This window comes from Pseudophryne corroboree, chromosome 7 (genome assembly GCF_028390025.1).
Source record: "Pseudophryne corroboree isolate aPseCor3 chromosome 7, aPseCor3.hap2, whole genome shotgun sequence".
Taxonomy (NCBI): Eukaryota; Metazoa; Chordata; class Amphibia; order Anura; family Myobatrachidae; genus Pseudophryne; species Pseudophryne corroboree.
In genome coordinates, this window is record NC_086450.1 from 516,065,651 (window position 1) to 516,090,616 (window position 24,966).

The 24,966-nt window shown below is 51.5% G+C and overlaps 1 protein-coding gene and 2 non-coding genes across 3 annotated transcripts in view; all 3 read right to left on the reverse strand.

Annotated features, from left to right (window-relative positions):
* Positions 1 to 24,966, reverse strand: part of SRCAP (Snf2 related CREBBP activator protein) — a 77,057-nt gene that overhangs the window by 15,795 nt on the left and 36,296 nt on the right. The window contains exons 24-26 of the mRNA XM_063933030.1: positions 11,566 to 11,768; positions 11,289 to 11,458; positions 2,871 to 3,067 (exon numbers count right to left, since the gene is read on the reverse strand). Of these exons, the coding sequence (XP_063789100.1) occupies positions 2,871 to 3,067; positions 11,289 to 11,458; positions 11,566 to 11,768 (570 nt within the window). The remainder of the gene's footprint in view (positions 1 to 2,870; positions 3,068 to 11,288; positions 11,459 to 11,565; positions 11,769 to 24,966) is intronic.
* Positions 7,170 to 7,282, reverse strand: LOC134946884 (U5 spliceosomal RNA). The gene has a single exon (XR_010182459.1). It is a non-coding gene; the product is annotated as a U5 spliceosomal RNA (small nuclear RNA).
* On the reverse strand, positions 21,334 to 21,447 carry LOC134946931 (U5 spliceosomal RNA). The gene has a single exon (XR_010182481.1). It is a non-coding gene; the product is annotated as a U5 spliceosomal RNA (small nuclear RNA).

The following is a 24,966-nucleotide window of genomic DNA, read 5'->3' on the forward strand; positions in this document are numbered from 1 at the left end:
GGAGATGGAGATACATTTGGGTGGAGGTGCTGGTATAAGGAGACAGAGGAAATGGAGACACATTTGGGTGGAGGTGCTGGTATAAGGAGACAGAGGAGATGGAGACACATTTGGGTGGAGGTGCTGGTATAAGGAGACAGAGGAAATGGAGACACATTTGGGTGGAGGTGCTGGTATAAGGAGACAGAGGAGACGGAGACATTTGGGTGGAGGTGCTGGTATAAGGAGACAGGGGAGATGGAGACACATTTGGGTGGAGGTGCTGGTATAAGGAGACAGGGGAGATGGAGACACATTTGGGTGGAGGTGCTGGTATAAGGAGACAGAGGAGATGGAGACACATTTGGGTGGAGGTGCTGGTATAAGGAGACAGAGGAAATGGAGACACATTTGGGTGGAGGTGCTGGTATAAGGAGACAGAGGAGATGGAGACACATTTGGGTGGAGGTGCTGGTATAAGGAGACAGAGGAGATGGAGACACATTTGGGTGGAGTTGCCAGTATAAGGAGACAGAGGAGATGGAGACACATTTGGGTGGAGGTGCTGGTATAAGGAGACAGAGGAGATGGAGACACATTTGGGTGGAGGTGCTGGTATAAGGAGACAGAGGAGATGGAGACACATTTGGGTGGAGGTGCTGGTATAAGGAGTCAGAGGAGATGGAGACACATTTGGGTGGAGGTGCTGGTATAAGGAGTCAGAGGAGATGGAGACACATTTGGGTGGAGGTGCTGGTATAAGGAGACAGAGGAGATGGAGACACATTTGGGTGGAGGTGCTGGTATAAGGAGACAGAGGAGATGGAGACACATTTGGGTGGAGGTGCTGGTATAAGGAGACAGAGGAGATGGAGACACATTTGGGTGGAGTTGCTGGTATAAGGAGACAGAGGAGATGGAGACACATTTGGGTGGAGTTGCTGGTATAAGGAGACAGAGGAGATGGAGACACATTTGGGTGGAGGTGCTGGTATAAGGAGACAGAGGAGATGGAGACACATTTGGGTGGAGTTGCCAGTATAAGGAGACAGAGGAAATGGAGACACATTTGGGTGGAGGTGCTGGTATAAGGAGACAGAGGAGATGGAGACACATTTGGGTGGAGGTGCTGGTATAAGGAGACAGAGGAGATGGAGACACATTTGGGTGGAGGTGCTGGTATAAGGAGAGACAGGAGATGGAGACACATTTGGGTGGAGGTGCTGGTATAAGGAGACAGAGGAAATGGAGACACATTTGGGTGGAGGTGCTGGTATAAGGAGACAGAGGAGATGGAGACACATTTGGGTGGAGGTGCTGGTATAAGGAGACAGAGGAAATGGAGACACATTTGGGTGGAGGTGCTGGTATAAGGAGACAGAGGAGATGGAGACACATTTGGGTGGAGGTGCTGGTATAAGGAGACAGAGGAGATGGAGACACATTTGGGTGGAGGTGCTGGTATAAGGAGACAGAGGAGATGGAGATACATTTGGGTGGAGGTGCTGGTATAAGGAGACAGAGGAGATGGAGACACATTTGGGTGGAGGTGCTGGTATAAGGAGACAGAGGAGATGGAGATACATTTGGGTGGAGGTGCTGGTATAAGGAGACAGAGGAGATGGAGACACATTTGGGTGGAGGTGCTGGTATAAGGAGACAGAGGAGATGGAGATACATTTGGGTGGAGGTGCTGGTATAAGGAGACAGAGGAAATGGAGACACATTTGGTGGAGGTGCTGGTATAAGGAGACAGAGGAGGTGGAGACACATTTGGGTGGAGGTGCTGGTATAAGGAGACAGAAGAGATGGAGACACATTTGGTGGAGGTGCTGGTATAAGGAGACAGAGGAGATGGAGACACATTTGGGTGGAGGTGCTGGTATAAGGAGACAGAGGAGATGGAGACACATTTGGGTGGAGGTGCTGGTATAAGGAGACAGAGGAGATGGAGACACATTTGGGTGGAGGTGCTGGTATAAGGAGACAGAGGAGATGGAGACATTTGGGTGGAGGTGCTGGTATAAGGAGACAGAGGAGATGGAGACACATTTGGGTGGAGGTGCTGGTATAAGGAGACAGAGGAGATGGAGACACATTTGGGTGGAGGTGCTGGTATAAGGAAACAGAGGAGATGGAGACACATTTGGGTGGAGGTGCTGGTATAAGGAGACAGAGGAGATGGAGACACATTTGGGTGGAGGTGCTGGTATAAGGAGACACAGGAGATAAAGACACATTTGGGTGGAGGTGCTGGTATAAGGAGACAGAGGAGATGGAGACATATTTGGGTGGAGGTGCTGGTATAAGGAGACAGAGGAGATGGAGACACATTTGGGTGGAGGTGCTGGTATAAGGAGACAGGAGATGGAGACACATTTGGGTGGAGGTGCTGGTATAAGGAGACAGAGGAGATGGAGACACATTTGGGTGGAGGTGCTGGTATAAGGAGACAGAGGAGATGGAGACACATTTGGGTGGAGGTGCTGGTATAAGGAGACAGAGGAGATGGAGACACATTTGGGTGGAGTTGCCAGTATAAGGAGACAGAGAAGATGGAGACACATTTGGGTGGAGGTGCTGGTATAAGGAGACAGGGGAGATGGAGACACATTTGGGTGGAGGTGCTGGTATAAGGAGACAGAGGAGATGGAGACATATTTGGGTGGAGGTGCTGGTATAAGGAGACAGGAGATGGAGACACATTTGGGTGGAGGTGCTGGTATAAGGAGACGGAGGAGATGGAGATACATTTGGGTGGGGGCGCTGGTATAAGGAGACAGGGGAGATGGAGACACATTTGGGTGGAGGTGCTGGTATAAGGAGACAAAGGAGATGGAGACATCTGGGTGGGGGTGACGGAATAACTGATAAAGGCATGTGCAACACACCTGTATATATGAACATCTCGTGTCTGGCCAATGCGGTGGCACCGGTCTTGTGCTTGTGCATCCATAGTAGGATTCCAGTCACTGTCATAGAAGATAACCGTATCTGCCCCAGTAAGGTTGACTCCCACACCTCCACTCCGCGTGGACAGAATAAAACAGAATATGCGCTTGTCCATGTTAAACCGTTCCATCAACACCTGCGGATAATGAAGAAACCAGACCATGCTGTCATACCCCATGGAGAAGCCCACAATGCACCAGTAATTGGCTTCCGGCAGAGCACGGGTGACCAGCCTAACTGGAATAATAGGATTTTGGTACTTACCAGGTAAATCCTTTTCTTTGAATCCATAGGGGGCACTGGAGTACTCTTGGGATATGGACGGCGTAGCAGAACAAAGGCACTGAATATTTAAATTTAGAACTCTCCACCCCTCCATATCCCAGAGTACCTCAGTGTATGAACCCAGTGTTTTTACTGAGCGAACTACTATAGAGAGGTTGACAATGGAGAATTCCTATAACATAACGGACAACAACAAAGTTGACCCATAACGTTAATGTCAACTAAACAGTTGACAGCATAACCGATAGACCTTTATAGTTTGAACCAATCGGTGAAAATGTGTTACCATAAGCTCCTTTGAGCTTAATACAAACCAGGTAAAACGTGTTACCCTAAGCTCCTCTGAGCTTAAAACAACCCAGGTACAACTGCTCTGGGTGGGCGTCCAGTGCCCCCTATGGATTCAAAGAAAAGGATTTACCTGGTAAGTACCAAAATCCTATTTTCTTTTTCATCCACTAGGGGTCACTGGAGTACTCTTGGGACGTACCAAAGCTTCCCTCGTGGGCGGGAGAGCTGTTTGACACTTGTAACAGTAGGCAGCCAAAGCTAGATGCTGATGCCGCAACCATTCATAACGTGTAAACGTGCACAAACGTGGTGCACTGAAGGCTATGTAGCCGCGTCGTAGACGCTCCACGACCCGCTGGGTCTGACATTCCCACAGAACCTGTGGGATGAGCTATTACTGACGTAGGCGATTGTAACTTAACCTTAAAGTAAGCCTGACTTGTAGTCATTATTATCCAACTGGATAATGTCTGCTGAGAAACTGGCTAACCCCAGTTGGCAGCATCCTAGAGAACAAACAACGTATCCGTATCACGTACTGTAGACGTTCGGGACATATATAAACGCGTAATGCGTGTACCACATTCAGAATTCTAGAATGTGCTGTCAACACAGGAACCACTATTGGTATATTGATGTGAAGAATAAGAAAGCGGAATTCGTCCGAAGATCTGCTTTGTCATGAGAAAACTCAAATACGGTGGCTTGGAATACAAGGCACCCAAATATGAAACCAAAACCCTTGCCGAAGCTAAGGCTAGAAGAAAAATGTTTTCCCAAGTGAGAAACTTAATCCCCATTTGTTGTAAGGGTTCAAAATATGAAAACTGTAAGAAATCTGAACCCAACCTCAAGTCACCTGGCGCTGTAGGTGGGATAAATGGAGGCTGCACTTTGATGACACCTTGTAGAAAGGTGTGTACAGACGCAATAGAGTCAAACGTCTTTGAAAATAAGTTGACCACACAGATACCTGCACCCTCAGTGCAGATAAACGCAGTTCTCCATCCCACCCCGTTTAACAGAATACGGGTAACTTGAAGGATAATGTCGGAAACTTCCGAGCTTTACCACCTATGTAAGCACACCAAATTTTGTAATAATGAGCTGCCTTAAGCGGCTTACTAGCTCGTAACATGGTTGGTATAACCGATACTGTAATGCCCTATTTCTTTTCTTAAGAGGGCGGTCTGAACCCTCACCCCGTCAACCGCAGCTGCGGTACATAGGTAATAGGTACATAGGTAACTATGGGTAAAAGAACGTTCCCTGTTGTAACAGGTTGGACGTATTATGAGCGGGCCAAGATCGTGTGCAAGTATTCCTTGGAGATTCGAGAAGCAAGCTCTCCGAAACCCATGAGATATCACTAGTATGACTGTGACGAACTGTCTTATGATCCGTTTTGGCAACGGAGAGAGCAGCGGAAAATGGTGGAGCCAGATACACGATGCTGAATGACCACACGAATGTGAGAGACTCCACCGCCACTGCCCTTGTGATCTGTTGTTTTGTACACATACTGAGCTTTTGTAATTGTGGCGAGATGCCATCATGTATACCTGAGGGTAACCCCCTTCTGTGGACTCACATATGAACACCTCTGGATTTAATGTCCAGTTTTCAGGATATAAATCCTGACGGGTGAGATCATCTGTCTAACAGATGTCCACTCACGGAATGAACCCCGTTTACATTATCACATAATGGTGTTCTGGGCAATTGAGGATTCGAGTTACCTGCCGCATTGCCATGCGGCTTCTTGGTTCTCCCTGGTTGTTGTGTATGCAACTCCCGTTGCGTTGTCTGACTGCACTTGGTCAGACTGAAAGCGAAGCATGTAGTGCATTGTAAATTGCACGGAGTTCCAGGACATTTATCGACAGCAATCTGTCGTGATCCGTTTTAGAACCTCTGTCGCTGATCTTTTTTAACTACAACTCCTGAACCTCTGAGACTCTCGTCCAGAGTATATACACCCTCGCCCCTCTGTGGGAAACGCGAGTGAAGGCCGGCGAACTAAATCGCTTTGAAACACATCATTATTCTTAACAGGCGAATACACCAATGTACCGCTAGTGTGCGTGTTTTGCACTAATTACTAGATGTACATTTGTTCTTTCTGGTGTAGTAGGTAAATGTCTTTGATTTACCGTATTTATAATCTTACCTAGGAATTGACGTCGTTCAGACGGAATTAGATGCGATTGTTTTTGAACTTGATCTGCCACCGCAGTATACATTAGTAGCGCAAGTTAGAGGAACTTTGTTGAGACAGAGTTCTTATGAGCAGATCGTCTAAGATAGAGGAACTCTGTTGAGACAGAGTTCTTATGAGCAGATCGTCTAAGTATGGAACGATTGTCACTGTCAGGACTCTGAGATGAGCTATCACCACCAACATCACTTTGGTAAATACCCGAGGCGTTGACAAGAAACGGTAGACCTGAAATGGTTAATGGTTGTGGCGTTTTGCAAACGCTAGAACCTGTGATGACCAAACCGGAATGGGTAAATACGCATTGTGAAGATCAAGTGCAATTATGCAATTTTGTGGCTCCAATAAGCAAATACTAACCGCAGAAAATCCATTTTCAAACTGCAGTAAGTGACTTGCTGATTGAGATTGCGACGGAGCTGTCTGGTTTTGTTACCTCAAACAGAGGGGAATAAGTAACCCTGACTCTGTTGGTGTACTACTGCCTGGTTATAAAGACAGCTGAAAACCAGCAGAGACTAAATGGCAACCTGCCAAACCGTTCGACAGAGGCAGTCTTGTCCTTTAATCTGTAAATAGCTGAGACATCCATGAGTTGAAGTCTGGAAACCCCGCAAATGTAACATGTAAAGACGCGCTTCCACAATTGGAAAAGAGGTCATCAAGCCACTGGCTTGCTGACTGTAGCGTCCTGTCGTTACAAGGCGTGACTGTTTTGTACCACCGCCTTGAAAAAACTGAAGTCTAAAGGGATTAAACGCCGGCACAAGTATTTCCGTTTTTGATACTGGATGCGGTAATGGCTGAATATCAAATTTAGGACCAAACAAGCTCTGGCCTTGTCGTGCTGAAACTAGCGACGATGAAAAGTGAGAATCGAAGTAACCGGCGTTAGATATACTCTGCAGCTTCTTTTAACAGTGATCTCATTGTTTCCATACATAGAGTCTAGTGACCCAAATGTATCTTGGGTCTTTATAATGCTTGATATAGACGCATTTACCAATGGCAGATCGCGTCATTTTGGAAACGATTAAATAGTGGTTAGAGTCTACTCAGTCTCTGTAAAAATAGAGACATTGACTCACTGGGATTTAGCAATGTATGTTGTCAAAAACCCCGCCCTATCTGAGTGCTGGACTAATGTACCCTTCTCACTCGTAGTTATCGGTGTGAGATTTGACATAGAATCGTGCATTAAATTATAAGACCAGTTAAATAAACACTCTGGTACCCAAAGGGAAATTGGCCCTTTGGAAAGACTGTCTTTTGTTAGAGCTGGCGGAGTACTTCCGAGACTCCGATGTTACCGCTCTTTTAATTTGAATTGCCCATGCTTATAGGATTTTTAAAATTATTTTTAGTCTGCGCTAGAGCCTTACTCGCTATGCAGACAGACACCACAATAGGCAACGGACAGACACTTGCACGACTTATTGAAGTTATTATGTGTCATATATATATTTTATTGTATATGAAACTCATGGTTGTTCCTCTCTACGGAAATCTTTAGTAAAAGGCGAAAGATTTATTCGATCTGAAGAGAAACCAGAGTATTCTTTATGTGAAAATCAGTTCACATGGGCATGTGAAACCCGAACCAAATTCCCACTAACACCCCTGCGCCTCTGGTGGCTTAGAGATGTAGGGCAGGAATGTTCCAGAATTACAAACTGGAAAACAACAGGAAGCATGGTTAAAATGGCCCCTTTGCCATGCTGACCCTGATAATCACAGAACAAATTACAAATGTTTCCGTGTTAATATAGCCTATTATACAGTATAATCACAGGCCGGGTACAACACATGCTCTATGAATAAATATATATAAGCTCATAGCCTATGATAATTACAGACATTAATATATTTATACAGCATTAATATGGGCTCAATAGCCTATTATACAGTGATAACCACAGTCTTAATATAGGCTCCATAGCCTATTTACAGTGTTAATAACAGCCATTAATATAGGCTCAATAGCCTATTATACCGTGAAAATCACAGACAGTAATATAGATTCAATAGCCTATTACTGCCAGGACAGGTAACAATACATTATAAATACCTGTGACATATATATACAGGTTGAGTATCCCATATCCAAATATTCCGAAATACGGAATATTCCGAAATACGGACTTTTTTGAGTGAGAGTGAGATAGTGAAACCTTTGTTTTCTGATGGCTCAATGTACACAAACTTTGTTTAATACACAAAGTTATTAAAAATATTGTATTAAATGACCTTCAGGCTGTGTGTATAAGGTGTATATGAAACATAAATGAATTGTGTGAATGTAGACACACTTTGTTTAATGCACAAAGTTATAAAAAATATTGGCTAAAATTACCTTCAGGCTGTGTGTATAAGGTGTATATGTAACATAAATGCATTCTCTGCTTAGATTTAGGTCCCATCACCATGATCTCTCATTATAGTATGCAATTATTCCAAAATATGGAAAAATCCGATATCCAAAATACTTCTGTTCCCAAGCATTTTGGATAAGGGATACTCAACCTGTATATACTTGATCCGCCAGCTTCCACCGTGCCTCTTCCCCCCTGTAACGCTGTGTGTCTGCGGGAAGCCTGCACTGGCATGTCACCGTCTCTGTACTGAGACTGAGGGAGCGTCTGCGGCCGTATGGCGCTGGGCGGCCGGACGGAGCTGGGCGGCCGAACTCTCTGCGGGAAGCCTGCACTGGCACTTGTGGGTGGATGGTGCTGGGCGGCCGGACGGAGCGGCGGTCATACTGAGACCGAGTATGGCTTCCCCCCTGCTGGGCGGCCGGACGGAGCTGGGCGGTAGAACGGAGCGCTGGGACGGGCGGCTTGCAGACGTAGCGGCTGGGGCTTGGCGGGCGTATGAGCGGCGAAGCAACATATTAACCCCAACATAGCGGGGCGGCAGCCTGCGCTGACCGCCCCGTTCCCCAGCCTACCTTGCTTGCTCCTGATCATGGCTGCGACGGGCTTCTTATGTGTAAGCTCCGTCCAGCTTCAGTGATGTAACTCATGGCTGTGACGGGGCTTCTTCTGTGTAAGCTCCGTCCAGCTCTGTAGTCCTGGCTGCGACGGGGCTTCTATGTGTAAGCTCCGTCCAGCTCTGTAGTCCTGGCTGCGACGGGGCTTCTATGTGTAAGCTCCATCCAGCTTTCAGTCAGCTTTCCAGTGATCTATGGCTGCGACGGGGCTTCTTCTGTGTAAGCTCCGTCCAGCTCTCTAGTCCTGGCTGCTCTTTGCAGGAGCAGTGGGCTGTCTGTGGCTGTGAGGGTGCTCTTTGTGAGGACCGACACGCCATGCGCTGCCCGTGCAGCGGCACTATCCCGGACCCATGTCTTTCTTGAAACTGGGAAGGGATGTGCTATTAAAAAAAAATTAAAAATAAAAATGAAAAATTAATAAAATCTTCCAACAAGTGTGGGAATCCCACAAGCCGATGTTAGTGCTTTGAGCACAGAAAAAACACTGGGTTCGTACACTGAGGTACTCTGGGATATGGAGGGGTGGAGAGTTCTAAATTTAAATATTCAGTGCCTTTGTTCTGCTACGCCGTCCATATCCCAAGAGTACTCCAGTGACCCCTAGTGGATGAAAAAGAAAAAGGGCATCTCCTTTGAAATAATGAATGACAATATGGGGTGGGGAGAGTTGAGCAAGAAACAATTTGACTTAATTCGCACCATCATTATCAAGACTGACCTTACATAGGAATCCACAAAGTCCAACAAGCAGCCCTGTCAGTAGACGGACACGTGTCCTCATTAACCACCTTATCTGTAGTTTATGGAATGCTCTCCGTGTGCTCCAGTGCCCACCTACTCACCACCTCAGTGCTGGCCATGCCTCAATTACCCACATCACCGGTTGACACCCCCACAAGGTCAAATGGGCCCACCTGATCCCACCTACTCATTACCTCAGCGCTGGCCATGCCTCCATTAAACACATCACCGGGTGACACCCCCAGCAGGTCACATGGGCCCACCTGATCCCACCTACTCATTACCTCAGCGCTGGCCATGCCTCCATTACCCACATCACTGGGTGACACCCCCAGCAGGTCACATGGGCCCACCTGATCCCACCTACTCATTACCTCAGCGCTGGCCATGCCTCCATTACCCACATCACCAGGTGACACCCCCAGCAGGTCACATGTGCCCACCTGATCCCACCTACTCATTACCTCAGGGCTGGCCATGCCTCCATTACACACATCACCGGGTGACACCCCCAGCAGGTCACATGGGCCCACCTGATCCCACCTACTCATTACCTCAGCGCCGGCCATGCCTCCATTACCCACATCACCGGGTGACACCCCCAGCAGGTCACATGGGCCCACCTGATCCCACCTACTCATTACCTCAGCGCCGGCCATGCCTCCATTACCCACATCACCGGGTCACACCCCCAGCAGGTCACATGGGCCCACCTGATCCCACCTACTCATTACCTCAGCGCCGGCCATGCCTCCATTACCCACATCACCGGGTGACACCCCCAGCAGGTTACATGGGCCCACCTGATCCCACCTACTCATTACCTCAGCGCTGGCCATGCCTCCATTACCCACATCACCGGGTGACACCCCCACAGGTCACATGACCCCACCTACTCATTACCTCAGCGCTGGCCATGCCTCCATTACCCACATCACCAGGTGACACCCCCAGCAGGTCACATGGGCCCACCTGATCCCACCTACTCATTACCTCAGCGCTGGCCATGCCTCCATTACCCACATCACCAGGTGACACCCCCAGCAGGTCACATGGGCCCACCTGATCCCACCTACTCATTACCTCAGCGCTGGCCATGCCTCCATTACCCACATCACCAGGTGACACCCCCAGCAGGTCACATGGGCCCACCTGATCCCACCTACTCATTACCTCAGCGCTGGCCATGCCTCCATTACCCACATCACCAGGTGACACCCCCAGCAGGTCACATGGGCCCACCTGATCCCACCTACTCATTACCTCAGCGCTGGCCATGCCTCCATTACCCACATCACTGGGTGACACCCCCAGCAGGTCACATGGGCCCACCTGATCCCACCTACTCATTACCTCAGCGCTGGCCATGCCTCCATTACCCACATCACCAGGTGACACCCCCAGCAGGTCACATGGGCCCACCTGATCCCACCTACTCATTACCTCAGCGCTGGCCATGCCTCCATTACCCACATCACCAGGTGACACCCCCAGCAGGTCACATGGGCCCACCTGATCCCACCTACTCATTACCTCAGCGCTGGCCATGCCTCCATTACCCACATCACCAGGTGACACCCCCAGCAGGTCACATGGGCCCACCTGATCCCACCTACTCATTACCTCAGCGCTGGCCATGCCTCCATTACCCACATCACCAGGTGACACCCCCACAGCAGGTCACATGGGCCCACCTGATCCCACCTACTCATTACCTCAGCGCTGGCCATGCCTCCATTACCCACATCACTGGGTGACACCCCAAGCAGGTCACATGGGCCCACCTGATCCCACCTCCTCATTACCTCAGCGCTGATTGTATTTCCTCATTACCTGTCTCTGCTCCACACGCGTGGACCCGTCGAGTCGCAGATATATGTGTCCGTGATAATTGAGAAATTGCTCCAGGACATCCAACATCCGTGTCATCTGAGTGAATAACAGAACCCGATGGCCTCCTGACTTCAGCTGGCGCAGCAGGCGATCTAGGGTCTGGAGCTTTCCTGCGGGAAGGGGCATCAGAGGAGGTGCGTTACTGAGGCCTCGCCCGTCTCACATTAATGGGATGACTAGACTGGAGACACCAAGCAGCAGAGTCCGCTTCACTTACCACAGTCATACTGTATAAGTCGCAGGTCTGGGAACTGCGTCCTCATATTGGAGATGATGCGATGCAGACAGCGGCTGTGTGGGGTCAGTTCCCTGGATAATGTGTCTTTAAACACAGACTCTTGAAGGATGAGCGAGGGCGGAGGATGAGAGGTATGCAGGCTAATCGGTGGGGCCTCCACGGGAGGCATCGCAAATATAAACCTGCGGGAGACAAACGCAGGCGTTACACGTACACCCAGGAAGGGAAAGGAAACGCAGGCGTCACACATACACCCAGGAGGGCACAGGAAACGCAGGCGTCACACGTACACCCAGGAGGGCACAGGAAACGCAGGCGTCACACGTACACCCAGGAGGGCACAGGAAACGCAGGCGTCACACGTACACCCAGGAGGGCACAGGAAACGCAGGCGTCACACGTACACCCAGGAGGGCACAGGAAACACAGACGTCACACACCCCCAGGAGGGGACAGGAAACGCAGGCGTCACACACACACACCCAGGAGGGCACAGGAAACGCAGGCGTCACACGTACACCCAGGAGGGCACAGGAAACACAGGCGTCACACACACACAGGAGGGCACAGGAAACGCAGGCGTCACACACACACACCCAGGAGGGCACAGGAAACGCAGGCGTCACACGTACACCCAGGAGGGCACAGGAAACGCAGGCGTCACACGTACACCCAGGAGGGCACAGGAAACGCAGGCGTCACACACTCCCAGGAGGGGACAGGAAACACAGGCGTCACACACACACACACACACACACACACACACACACACAGGAGGGCACAGGAAACGCAGGCGTCACACACACACACACACACACACACACACACACACACACACACAGGAGGGCACAGGAAACGCAGGCGTCACACACACACCCAGGAGGGGACAGGAAACACAGGCGTCACACACACACACACACACACAGGAGGGCACAGGAAACGCAGGCGTCACACACTCCCAGGAGGGCACAGGAAACGCAGGCGTCACACACACACCCAGGAGGGGACAGGAAACACAGGCGTCACACACACACACCCAGGAGGGCACAGGAAACGCAGGCGTCACACACACACACAGGAGGGCACAGGAAACGCAGGCGTCACACACTCCCAGGAGGGCACAGGAAACGCAGGCGTCACACACACACCCAGGAGGGGACAGGAAACACAGGCGTCACACACACACACACACACACACACAGGAGGGGACAGGAAACACAGGCGTCACACACACACACACACACACACACACACACACACACACACACACAGGAGGGCACAGGAAACACAGGCGTCACACACACACACCCAGGAGGGCACAGGAAACACAGGCGTCACACACACACCCAGGAGGGCACAGGAAACGCAGGCGTCACACACACACACACACACACACACACACACAGGAGGGCACAGGAAACGCAGGCGTCACACACTCCCAGGAGGGCACAGGAAACGCAGGCGTCACACACACACCAAGGAGGGGACAGGAAACACAGGCGTCACACACACACACACCCAGGAGGGGACAGAAAACACAGGCGTCACACACACACACACACACACACACACACACACACACACACACACACACAGGAGGGCACAGGAAACGCAGGCGTCACACACACACCCAGGAGGGCACAGGAAACGCAGGCGTCACACACACACCCAGGAGGGCACAGGAAACGCAGGCGTCACACGTACACCCAGGAGGGGACAGGAAACGCAGGCGTCAAACACACACACCCAGGAGGGCACAGGAAACACAGGCGTCACACACACTCCCAGGAGGGCACAGGAAACGCAGGCGTCACACACACACCCAGGAGGGCATAGGAAACGCAGGCGTCACACACACACCCAGGAGGGCACAGGAAACGCAGGCGTCACACACACACACACACACACACACACACCCAGGAGGGGACAGGAAACGCAGGCGTCACACACACACCCAGGAGGGCACAGGAAACACAGGCGTCACACACACACCCAGGAGGGCACAGGAAACACAGGCGTCACACACACACACACCCAGGAGGGGACAGGAAACGCAGGCGTCACACACACACACCCAGGAGGGCACAGGAAACACAGGCGTCACACACACACACCCAGGAGGGCACAGGAAACACAGGCGTCACACACACACACCCAGGAGGGCACAGGAAACACAGGCGTCACACACACACCCAGGAGGGCACAGGAAACACAGGCGTCACACACACACTCAGGAGGGCACAGGAAACACAGGCGTCACACACACACACCCAGGAGGGGACAGGAAACGCAGGCGTCACACACACACACCCAGGAGGGCACAGGAAACACAGGCGTCACACACACACCCAGGAGGGGACAGGAAACGCAGGCGTCACACACACACTCCCAGGAGGGCACAGGAAACACAGGCGTCACACACACACCCAGGAGGGCACAGGAAACACAGGCGTCACACACGTACACCCAGGAGGGCACAGCAAACGCAGGCGTCACACACACACCCAGGAGGGGACAGGAAACACAGGCGTCACACACACACCCAGGAGGGCACAGGAAACGCAGGCGTCACACGTACACCCAGGAGGGGACAGGAAACGCAGGCGTCACACACACACACACCCAGGAGGGCACAGGAAACGCAGGCGTCACACGTACACCCAGGAGGGCACAGGAAACGCAGGCGTCACACGTACACCCAGGAGGGGACAGGAAACGCAGGCGTCACACACACACCCAGGAGGGGACAGGAAACGCAGGCGTCACACACACACACCCAGGAGGGGACAGGAAACGCAGGCGTCACACACACACACACACACACACAGGAGGGCACAGGAAACGCAGGCGTCACACACACACACCCAGGAGGGGACAGGAAACGCAGGCGTCACACGTACACCCAGGAGGGGACAGGAAACGCAGGCGTCACACGTACACCCAGGAGGGGACAGGAAACGCAGGCGTCACACGTACACCCAGGAGGGGACAGGAAACACAGGCGTCACACACACACACACCCAGGAGGGCACAGGAAACACAGGCGTCACACACACACACACCCAGGAGGGCACAGGAAACACAGGCGTCACACACACACACCCAGGAGGGCATAGGAAACACAGGCGTCACACACACACACCCAGGAGGGCACAGGAAACGCAGGCGTCACACACACACACCCAGGAGGGGACAGGAAACGCAGGCGTCACACACACCCAGGAGGGGACAGGAAACGCAGGCGTCACACGTACACCCAGGAGGGGACAGGAAACGCAGGCGTCACACGTACACCCAGGAGGGGACAGGAAACACAGGCGTCACACACACACACCCAGGAGGGGACAGGAAACGCAGGCGTCACACCCCCCCCCAGGAGGGCACAGGAAACACAGGCGTCTCACACACACACCCAGGAGGGCATAGGAAACGCAGGCGTCACACACACACACCCAGGAGGGGACAGGAAACGCAGGCGTCACACACACACACACACCCAGGAGGGCACAGGAAACGCAGGCGTCACACACACACCCAGGAGGGCACAGGAAACGCAGGCGTCACACACACACACCCAGGAGGGCACAGGAAACACAGGCGTCACACACACACACCCAGGAGGGGACAGGAAACACAGGCGTCACACACACACACCCAGGAGGGGACAGGAAACGCAGGCGTCACACGTACACCCAGGAGGGGACAGGAAACGCAGGCGTCACACGTACACCCAGGAGGGGACAGGAAACGCAGGCGTCACACGTACACCCAGGAGGGGACAGGAAACACAGGCGTCACACACACACACACACCCAGGAGGGCACAGGAAACACAGGCGTCACACACACACACACCCAGGAGGGCACAGGAAACACAGGCGTCACACACACACACCCAGGAGGGCATAGGAAACACAGGCGTCACACACACACACCCAGGAGGGCACAGGAAACGCAGGCGTCACACACACACACCCAGGAGGGGACAGGAAACGCAGGCGTCACACACACCCAGGAGGGGACAGGAAACGCAGGCGTCACACGTACACCCAGGAGGGGACAGGAAACGCAGGCGTCACACGTACACCCAGGAGGGGACAGGAAACACAGGCGTCACACACACACACCCAGGAGGGGACAGGAAACGCAGGCGTCACACCCCCCCCCCAGGAGGGCACAGGAAACACAGGCGTCTCACACACACACCCAGGAGGGCATAGGAAACGCAGGCGTCACACACACACACCCAGGAGGGGACAGGAAACGCAGGCGTCACACACACACACACACCCAGGAGGGCACAGGAAACGCAGGCGTCACACACACACCCAGGAGGGCACAGGAAACGCAGGCGTCACACACACACACCCAGGAGGGCACAGGAAACACAGGCGTCACACACACACACCCAGGAGGGGACAGGAAACACAGGCGTCACACACACACACCCAGGAGGGGACAGGAAACACAGGCGTCACACACACACACCCAGGAGGGGACAGGAAACACAGGCGTCACACACACACCCAGGAGGGGACAGGAAACACAGGCGTCACACACACACACACCCAGGAGGGGACAGGAAACGCAGGCGTCACACACACACACCCAGGAGGGCACAGGAAACGCAGGCGTCACACACACACCCAGGAGGGCACAGGAAACGCAGGCGTCACACGTACACCCAGGAGGGGACAGGAAACGCAGGCGTCACACGTACACCCAGGAGGGGACAGGAAACGCAGGCGTCACACGTACACCCAGGAGGGCACAGGAAACGCAGGCGTCACACGTACACCCAGGAGGGCACAGGAAACGCAGGCGTCACACGTACACCCAGGAGGGGACAGGAAACGCAGGCGTCACACGTACACCCAGGAGGGGACAGGAAACGCAAGCGTCACACGTACACCCAGGAGGGGACAGGAAACACAGGCGTCACACATACACACACACACCCAGGAGGGGACAGGAAACGCAGGCGTCACACGTACACCCAGGAGGGGACAGGAAACACAGGCGTCACACGTACACCCAGGAGGGGACAGGAAACGCAGGCGTCACACGTACACCCAGGAGGGGACAGGAAACGCAGGCGTCACACGTACATCCAGGAGGGGACAGGAAACGCAGGCGTCACACGTACACCCAGGAGGGGACAGGAAACGCAAGCGTCACACACACACACCCAGGAGGGGACAGGAAACGCAGGCGTCACACACACACACCCAGGAGGGCACAGGAAACACAGGCGTCACACACACACACCCAGGAGGGCACAGGAAACGCAGGCGTCACACACACACACCCAGGAGGGCATAGGAAACGCAGGCGTCACACACACACACCCAGGAGGGCACAGGAAACACAGGCGTCACACACACACCCAGGAGGGCACAGGAAACGCAGGCGTCACACACACACACCCAGGAGGGCACAGGAAACGCAGGCGTCACACACACACACCCAGGAGGGCACAGGAAACGCAGGCGTCACACACACACACCCAGGAGGGCACAGGAAACACAGGCGTCACACACACACCCAGGAGGTGACAGGAAACGCAGGCGTCACACACACACACCCAGGAGGGCACAGGAAACACAGGCGTCACACACACACCCAGGAGGGGACAGGAAACGCAGGCGTCACACACACACACCCAGGAGGGCATAGGAAACACAGGCGTCACACACACACACCCAGGAGGGCACAGGAAACGCAGGCGTCACACACACACACCCAGGAGGGCATAGGAAACGCAGGCGTCACACACACACACACCCAGGAGGGCATAGGAAACACAGGCGTCACACACACACACCCAGGAGGGCACAGGAAACGCAGGCGTCACACACACACACCCAGGAGTGCACAGGAAACACAGGCGTCACACACACACACCCAGGAGGGCACAGGAAAATAGGATTTTGGTACTTACCAGGTAAATCCTTTTCTTTGAATCCATAGGGGGCACTGGAGTACTCTTGGGATATGGACGGGCGCAGCCGAACAAAGGCACTGAATATTTAAATTTAGGACTCTCACCCCTCCATATCCCCGAGTACCTCAGTGTACGACCTCAGTGTTTTTTACTGAGCGAACAGGAACTATATAGAGAGGTTGACAATGGAGAATTCCTATAACATAACGGACAACAACAAAGTTGACCCATAACCGATAGAACTTTATAATTTGAACCAATCGGTGAAAATGTGTTACCATAAGCTCCTCTGAGCTTAATACCAACTAGGTAAAACGTGTTACCCTAAGCTCCTTTGAGCTTAAAACAACCCAGGTAAAACTGCTCTGGGTGGGCGTCCAGTGCCCCCTATGGATTCAAAGAAAAGGATTTACCTGGTAAGCACCAAAATCCTATTTTCTTTTTCATCCACTAGGGGTCACTGGAGTACTCTTGGGACGTACCAAAGCTTCCCTCGTGGGCGGGAGAGCTGTTTGATACTTGTAACAGTAGGCAGCCAAAGCTAGATGCTGATGACGCCACCATTTATAACGTGTAAGCGTGCACAAACGTGGTGCACTGAAGGCTATGTAGCCGCGACCCGCTGGGTCTGACATTCCCACAGAACCTGTGGGATGAGCTATTACTGACGTAGGCGATTGTAACTTAGCCTTAAAGTAAGCCTGACTTGTAGTCATTATTATCCAACTGGATAATGTCTGTTGAGAAACTGGCTAACTCCAGTTGGCAGCATCATCGAGAACAAACAACGTATCCGTATCACGTACTGTAGACGTTCGGGACATATATAAACGCGTAATGCGTGTACCACATTCAGAATTCTAGAATGTGCTGTCCACCCAGGAACCACTATTGGTTTATTGATGTGAAGAATACGAAAGCGGAATTCGTCCGAAGATCTGCTTTGTCATGAGAAAACTCAAATACGGTGGCTTGGAATACAAGGCACCCAAATATGAAAACAAAACCCTTGCCGAAGCCAAGGCTAGAAGAAAAATGTTTTCCAAAGTGAGAAACTTAATCCCCATTTGTTGTAAGGGTTCAAAATATGAAAACTGTAAGAAATCTGAACCCAACCTCAAGTCACCTGGCGCTGTAGGTGGGATAAATGGAGTCTGAACTTTGATGACACCTTGTAGAAAGGTGTGTACAGACGCAATAGAATCAAACGTCTTTGAAAATAAGTTTACCACACAGATACCTGCACCCTCAGTGCAGATAAACGCCGTTTTCCATCCCACCCCGTTTAACAGAATACGGGTAACTTGAAGGATGATGTCGGAAACTTCCGAGCTTTACCACCTATGTAAGCACACCAAATTTTGTAATAATGAGCTGCCTTAAGCGGCTTACTAGTTTGTAACATGGTTGGTATAACCGATACTGTAATGCCCTATTTATTAAGAGGGCGGTGTGAACCCTCACCCCGTCAACCGCAGCTGCGGTACATAGGTAATAGGTACATAGGTAACTATGGGTAAAAGAACGTTCCCTGTTATAACAGGCTGGACGTATTATGAGCGGGCCAATATCGTGTGCCAGTATTCCCTGGAAATTCGAGAAGCAAGCTCTCCGAAACCCATGAGATATCACTAGTATGACTGTGACGAACTGTCTTATGATCCGTTTTGGCAACGGAGAGAGAACAGCGGAAAATGGTGGAGCCAGATACACGATGCTGAATGACCACATGAATGTGAAACACTCCACCGCCACTGCCCTTGTGATCTGTTGTTTTGTACACATACTGAGCTTTTGTAATTTGGCGAGATGCCATCATGTATACCTGAGGGTAATCTTTTGTGGACTCATATATGAACCACCTCTGGATTTAATGTCCAGTTTTCAGGATATAAATCCTGACGGGTGAGATCATCTGTCTATCAGATGTCCACTCACGGAATGACCCCGTTGACATCATCACATAATAGTGTTCTAGGTAATTGAGGATTCGAGTTACCTGCCGCATTGCCATGCGGCTTCTTGGTTCTCCCTGGTTGTTGTGTATGCAACTCCCGTTGCATTGTCTGACTGCCCTTGGTCAGACTGAAAACGAAGCATGTAGTGCATTGAAAATTGCACGGAGTTCCAGGACTTTTATCGACAGCAATCTGTCGTGATTTTAGAACCTCTTTTTTAACTACAACTCCTGAACCTCTGAGACTGTCGTCCAGAGTATATACACCCTCGCCCCCCTGTGGGAAACACGAGTGACGGCCGGCGAACTAAAGTGCTTTGAAACACATCATTATTTTTAACAGGCGAATACACCAATGTACCGCTAGTGTGCGTGTTTTGCACTAATTACTAGATGTGTAGTAGGTAAATGTCTTTGATTTACCGTATTTATAATCTTACCTAGGAATCGTTCACCGCAGTATATATTAGTAGCGCAAATTAGAGGAACTCTGTTGAGACAGAGTTCTTATGAGCAGATCATCTAAGTTAGAGGCACTCTGTTGAGACAGAGTTCTTATGAGCAGATAGTCTAAGTATGGAAAGATTGTCACTGTCAGGACTCTGAGATGAGCTACCACCAACATCACTTTGGTAAATACCCGAGGCGTTGACCAGAAGCCAAATGGTAGACCTGAAATGGTTAATGGTTGTGGCGTTTTGCAAACGCTAGAACCTATGACCAACCGGAATGGGTAAATACGCTTGTGAAGATAAAGTGCAATGATGCAATTTTGTGGCTCCAATATGCAAATGCTAACCGCAGAAAATTCAATTTCAAACTGCAGTAAGTGACTTGCTGATTGAGACTGCGACGGAGCTGTCTGGTTTTGTTCCCCCAAACAGAGGGGAATAAGTAACCCTGACTCTGCTGGTGTACTACTGACTGGATATAAAACAGCTGAAACCCAGCCGAGACTAAATGGCAACCTGCCAAACCGTTCAATAGAGGCATCTTGTACTTTAATCTGTAAATAGCTGAGACATCATGAGTTGATGTCTTCCGCCAATGTAACGTGTAAAGACGCGCTTCCACAATAGGAACATGGAGATGGCCTAAGAGGTCATCAAGCCACTGGCTTGCTGACTATAGCGTCCTTACAAGGCGTGACTGTTTTGTACCTTTGAAAAAACTGAAGTCTAAAGGGATTAAACGCCGGCACAAGTATTTCCGTTTTGATACTGGCTGCAGTAATGTCAAATTTAGGACCAACAAGCTCTGGCCTTGTCGCGCTTAAACTAGCGACGATGAAAGTGACCGGCGTTAGCAGAAACTTTACAGATATACTCTGCAACTTCTTTAAACAGTGATCCTCCTTGTTTCCATACATAGAGTCTAGTGACTCAAATGTTTTTTATAATGTGTGACACAGACGCATTTACCAATGGCGGATCGCGTCATTTTGGAAACGATTAAATAGTGGTTAGAGTCTACTCAGTCTCTGTAAAAAATGGAGACAGTGACTCACTGGGATCTAGCAATGTATGGTTGTCAAAACCCCCGCACTACCTGAGTGCTGGACTAATGTACCCTTCTCACTTGTAATTATCGGTGTGAGATTTGACATAGAATCGTGCATTAAATTAGAAGACCAGTCAAATAAACACTCTGGTACCCAAAGGGAAATTGGCCCTTTGGAAAGACTGTCTTTTGTTAGATGTGGCAGAGTAACTTCCGAGACTCCGATGTTACCGCTCTTTTAATTTGAATTTGTAAAATTATTTTTAGTCTGCGCTAGAGCCTTACTCGCTATGCAGACAGACACCACAATAGGCAACGGACAGACACTTGGCCGACTTATTGTTATGTGTCATATATATATTTTATTGCTGAACAGCATATTTATATGAAACTCATGGTTGTTTCTGTCTACGGAAATCTTTAGTAAAAAACGAAAGATCTATGAAGAGAAACCAGAGTATTCTTTATGTGAAAAACAGGTCACATGGGCATGTGAAATCCGAACCAAATTCCCACTAACACCCCTGCGCCTCTGGTGGCTTAGAGATGTAGGGCAGGAATGTTCCAGAATTACACACTGGAAAACAACAGGAAGCCTGGTTAAAATGGCCCCTTTGCCATGCTGAATCTGATAATCACAGAACAAATTACAAATGTTTCCGTGTTAATATAGCCTATTATACAGTATAATCACAGGCCGAGTACAACACATGCTCTATGAATAAATATATATATAGGCTCAATAGCCTATGATAATTACAGACATTAATATATTTATACAGCATTAATATGGGCTCAATAGCCTAATATACAGTAATAACCACAGACTTTAATATAGGCTCCATAGCCTATTATACAGTGATAATCACCGATTAATAAATAGGCTGAATAACCTTGTTAATAACAGCCTTTAATATAGGCTCAATAGCCTATTATACTGTGAAAATTACAGACAGTAATATCCTATTACTGCCAGGACAGGTATTATAACTCTGAGACATATATATATATATATACCCTGCTGCTGTTTTATATTTGATCCGCCAGCTCCAGCGTGCCTTTCCCCCTGTAACGCTGTGTGCGGGAAGCCTGCACTTGTCACCTTGTACTGAGACTGAGGGAACGTCGTATGGCGCTGGGCGGCCGGACGGAGCTGGGCGACCGAACTCTCTGCAGGAAGACTGCCTGGGCGGCCGGCGGAGCGGCGTTTAAACTGAGAGTGAGGGAGCGTCTGCGGCGTATGGCTTCCCCCCTGCTGGGCGGCCGGACGGAGCTGCCGAACAGAGCGCTGGGACGGGCGGCTGGGCTTGGCGGGTATGAGGGCAAAGCAGCATATTAACCCCAACATAGCGGGGCGGCAGTCTGCGCTGACCGCCCCGTTCCCCAGCCTACCTTACTTGCTCCTGATCATGGCTGCGACGGGGCTTCTTATGTGTAAGCTCCGTCCAGCTTCAGTGATAGAACTCCTGGCTGTGACGGGGCTTCTTCTGTGTAAGCTCCGTCCAGCTTCTTGTGAGTCATGGCTGTGACGGGGCTTCTTCTGTGTAAGCTCCGTCCAGCTTCAGTGATAGAACTCCTGGCTGTGACGGGGCTTCTTCTGTGTAAGCTCCGTCCAGCTTCAGTGATGTGAGTCATAGCTGTGACGGGGCTTCTATGTGTAAGCTCCGTCCAGCTTTCAGTCAGCTTTCCAGTGATCTATGGCTGCGACGGGCTTCTTCTGTGCAAGCTCCGTCCAGCTTTTTAGTCCTGGCTGCTCTTTGTAGGAGCAGTGGGCTGTCTGTGGCTGTGAGGGTGCTCTTTGTGAGGACCGACACGCCATTCGCTGCCCGTGCAGCGGCACTATCCCGGACCCATGTTTTTCTTGAAACTGGGAAGGGATGTGCTTTTAAAAAAAATTAAAAATAAAAATGAAAAATTATTAAAATCTTCCAACAAGTGTGGGAATCCCACAAGCCGATGTTAGTGCTGTGAGCACCGAAAAAACACTGAGGTCGTACACTGAGGTACTCGGGGATATGGAGGGGGGAGAGTCCTAAATTTAAATATTCAGTGCCTTTGTTCGGCTGCGCCCGTCCATATCCCAAGAGTACTCCAGTGACCCCTAGTGGATGAAAAAGAAACACAGGCGTCACACACGCACACCCAGGAGGGGACAGGAAACACAGGCGTCACACACACACACACACCCAGGAGGGGACAGGAAACACAGGCGTCACACACACACACCCAGGAGGGGACAGGAAACACAGGCGTCACACACACACACACACACCCAGGAGGGGACAGGAAACACAGGCGTCACACACACACACCCAGGAGGGGACAGGAAACACAGGCGTCACACACACACACCCAGGAGGGGACAGGAAACACAGGCGTCACACACACACACCCAGGAGGGGACAGGAAACACAGGCGTCACACACACACACCCAGGAGGGGACAGGAAACACAGGCGTCACACACACACACCCAGGAGGGGACAGGAAACACAGGCGTCACACACACACACCCAGGAGGGCACAGGAAACACAGGCGTCACACACACACACCCAGGAGGGCACAGGAAACACAGGCGTCACACACACACACCCAGGAGGGGACAGGAAACGCAGGCGTCACACACACACACCCAGGAGGGCACAGGAAACGCAGGCGTCACACACACACACCCAGGAGGGCACAGGAAACGCAGGCGTCACACACACACACCCAGGAGGGCACAGGAAACGCAGGCGTCACACACACACACCCAGGAGGGCACAGGAAACGCAGGCGTCACACACACACACACCCAGGAGGGCACAGGAAACGCAGGCGTCACACACACACACCCAGGAGGGGACAGGAAACGCAGGCGTCACACACACACACCCAGGAGGGCACAGGAAACGCAGGCGTCACACGTACACCCAGGAGGGGACAGGAAACGCAGGCGTCACACACACACACACACCCAGGAGGGGACAGGAAACACAGGCGTCACACACACACACCCAGGAGGGGACAGGAAACACAGGCGTCACACACACACACCCAGGAGGGCATAGGAAACGCAGGCGTCACACACACACCCAGGAGGGCATAGGAAACACAGGCGTCACACACACACACCCAGGAGGGCACAGGAAACGCAGGCGTCACACGTACACCCAGGAGGGCACAGGAAACACAGGCGTCACACACGTACACCCAGGAGGGGACAGGAAACGCAGGCGTCACACGTACACCCAGGAGGGGACAGGAAACGCAGGCGTCACACGTACACCCAGGAGGGGACAGGAAACGCAGGCGTCACACACACACACCCAGGAGGGGACAGGAAACGCAGGCGTCACACACACACACCCAGGAGGGGACAGGAAACACAGGCGTCACACACACACACCCAGGAGGGCATAGGAAACGCAGGCGTCACACACACACACACACCCCCAGGAGGGCATAGGAAACACAGGCGTCACACACACACACCCAGGAGGGCACAGGAAACGCAGGCGTCACACGTACACCCAGGAGGGGACAGGAAACGCAGGCGTCACACGTACACCCAGGAGGGGACAGGAAACACAGGCGTCACACGTACACCCAGGAGGGGACAGGAAACGCAGGCGTCACACACACACACCCAGGAGGGGACAGGAAACGCAGGCGTCACACACACACACCCAGGAGGGCACAGGAAACGCAGGCGTCACACACACACACCCAGGAAGGCACAGGAAACGCAGGCGTCACACACATGCACCCAGGAGGGCACAGGAAACGCAGGCGTCACACACACACCCAGGAGGGGACAGGAAACGCAGGCGTCACACACATGCACCCAGGAGGGGACAGGAAACGCAGGCGTCACACACACACACCCAGGAGGGGACAGGAAACACAGGCGTCACACACACACACCCAGGAGGGCATAGGAAACGCAGGCGTCACACACACACACACATCCCCAGGAGGGCATAGGAAACACAGGCGTC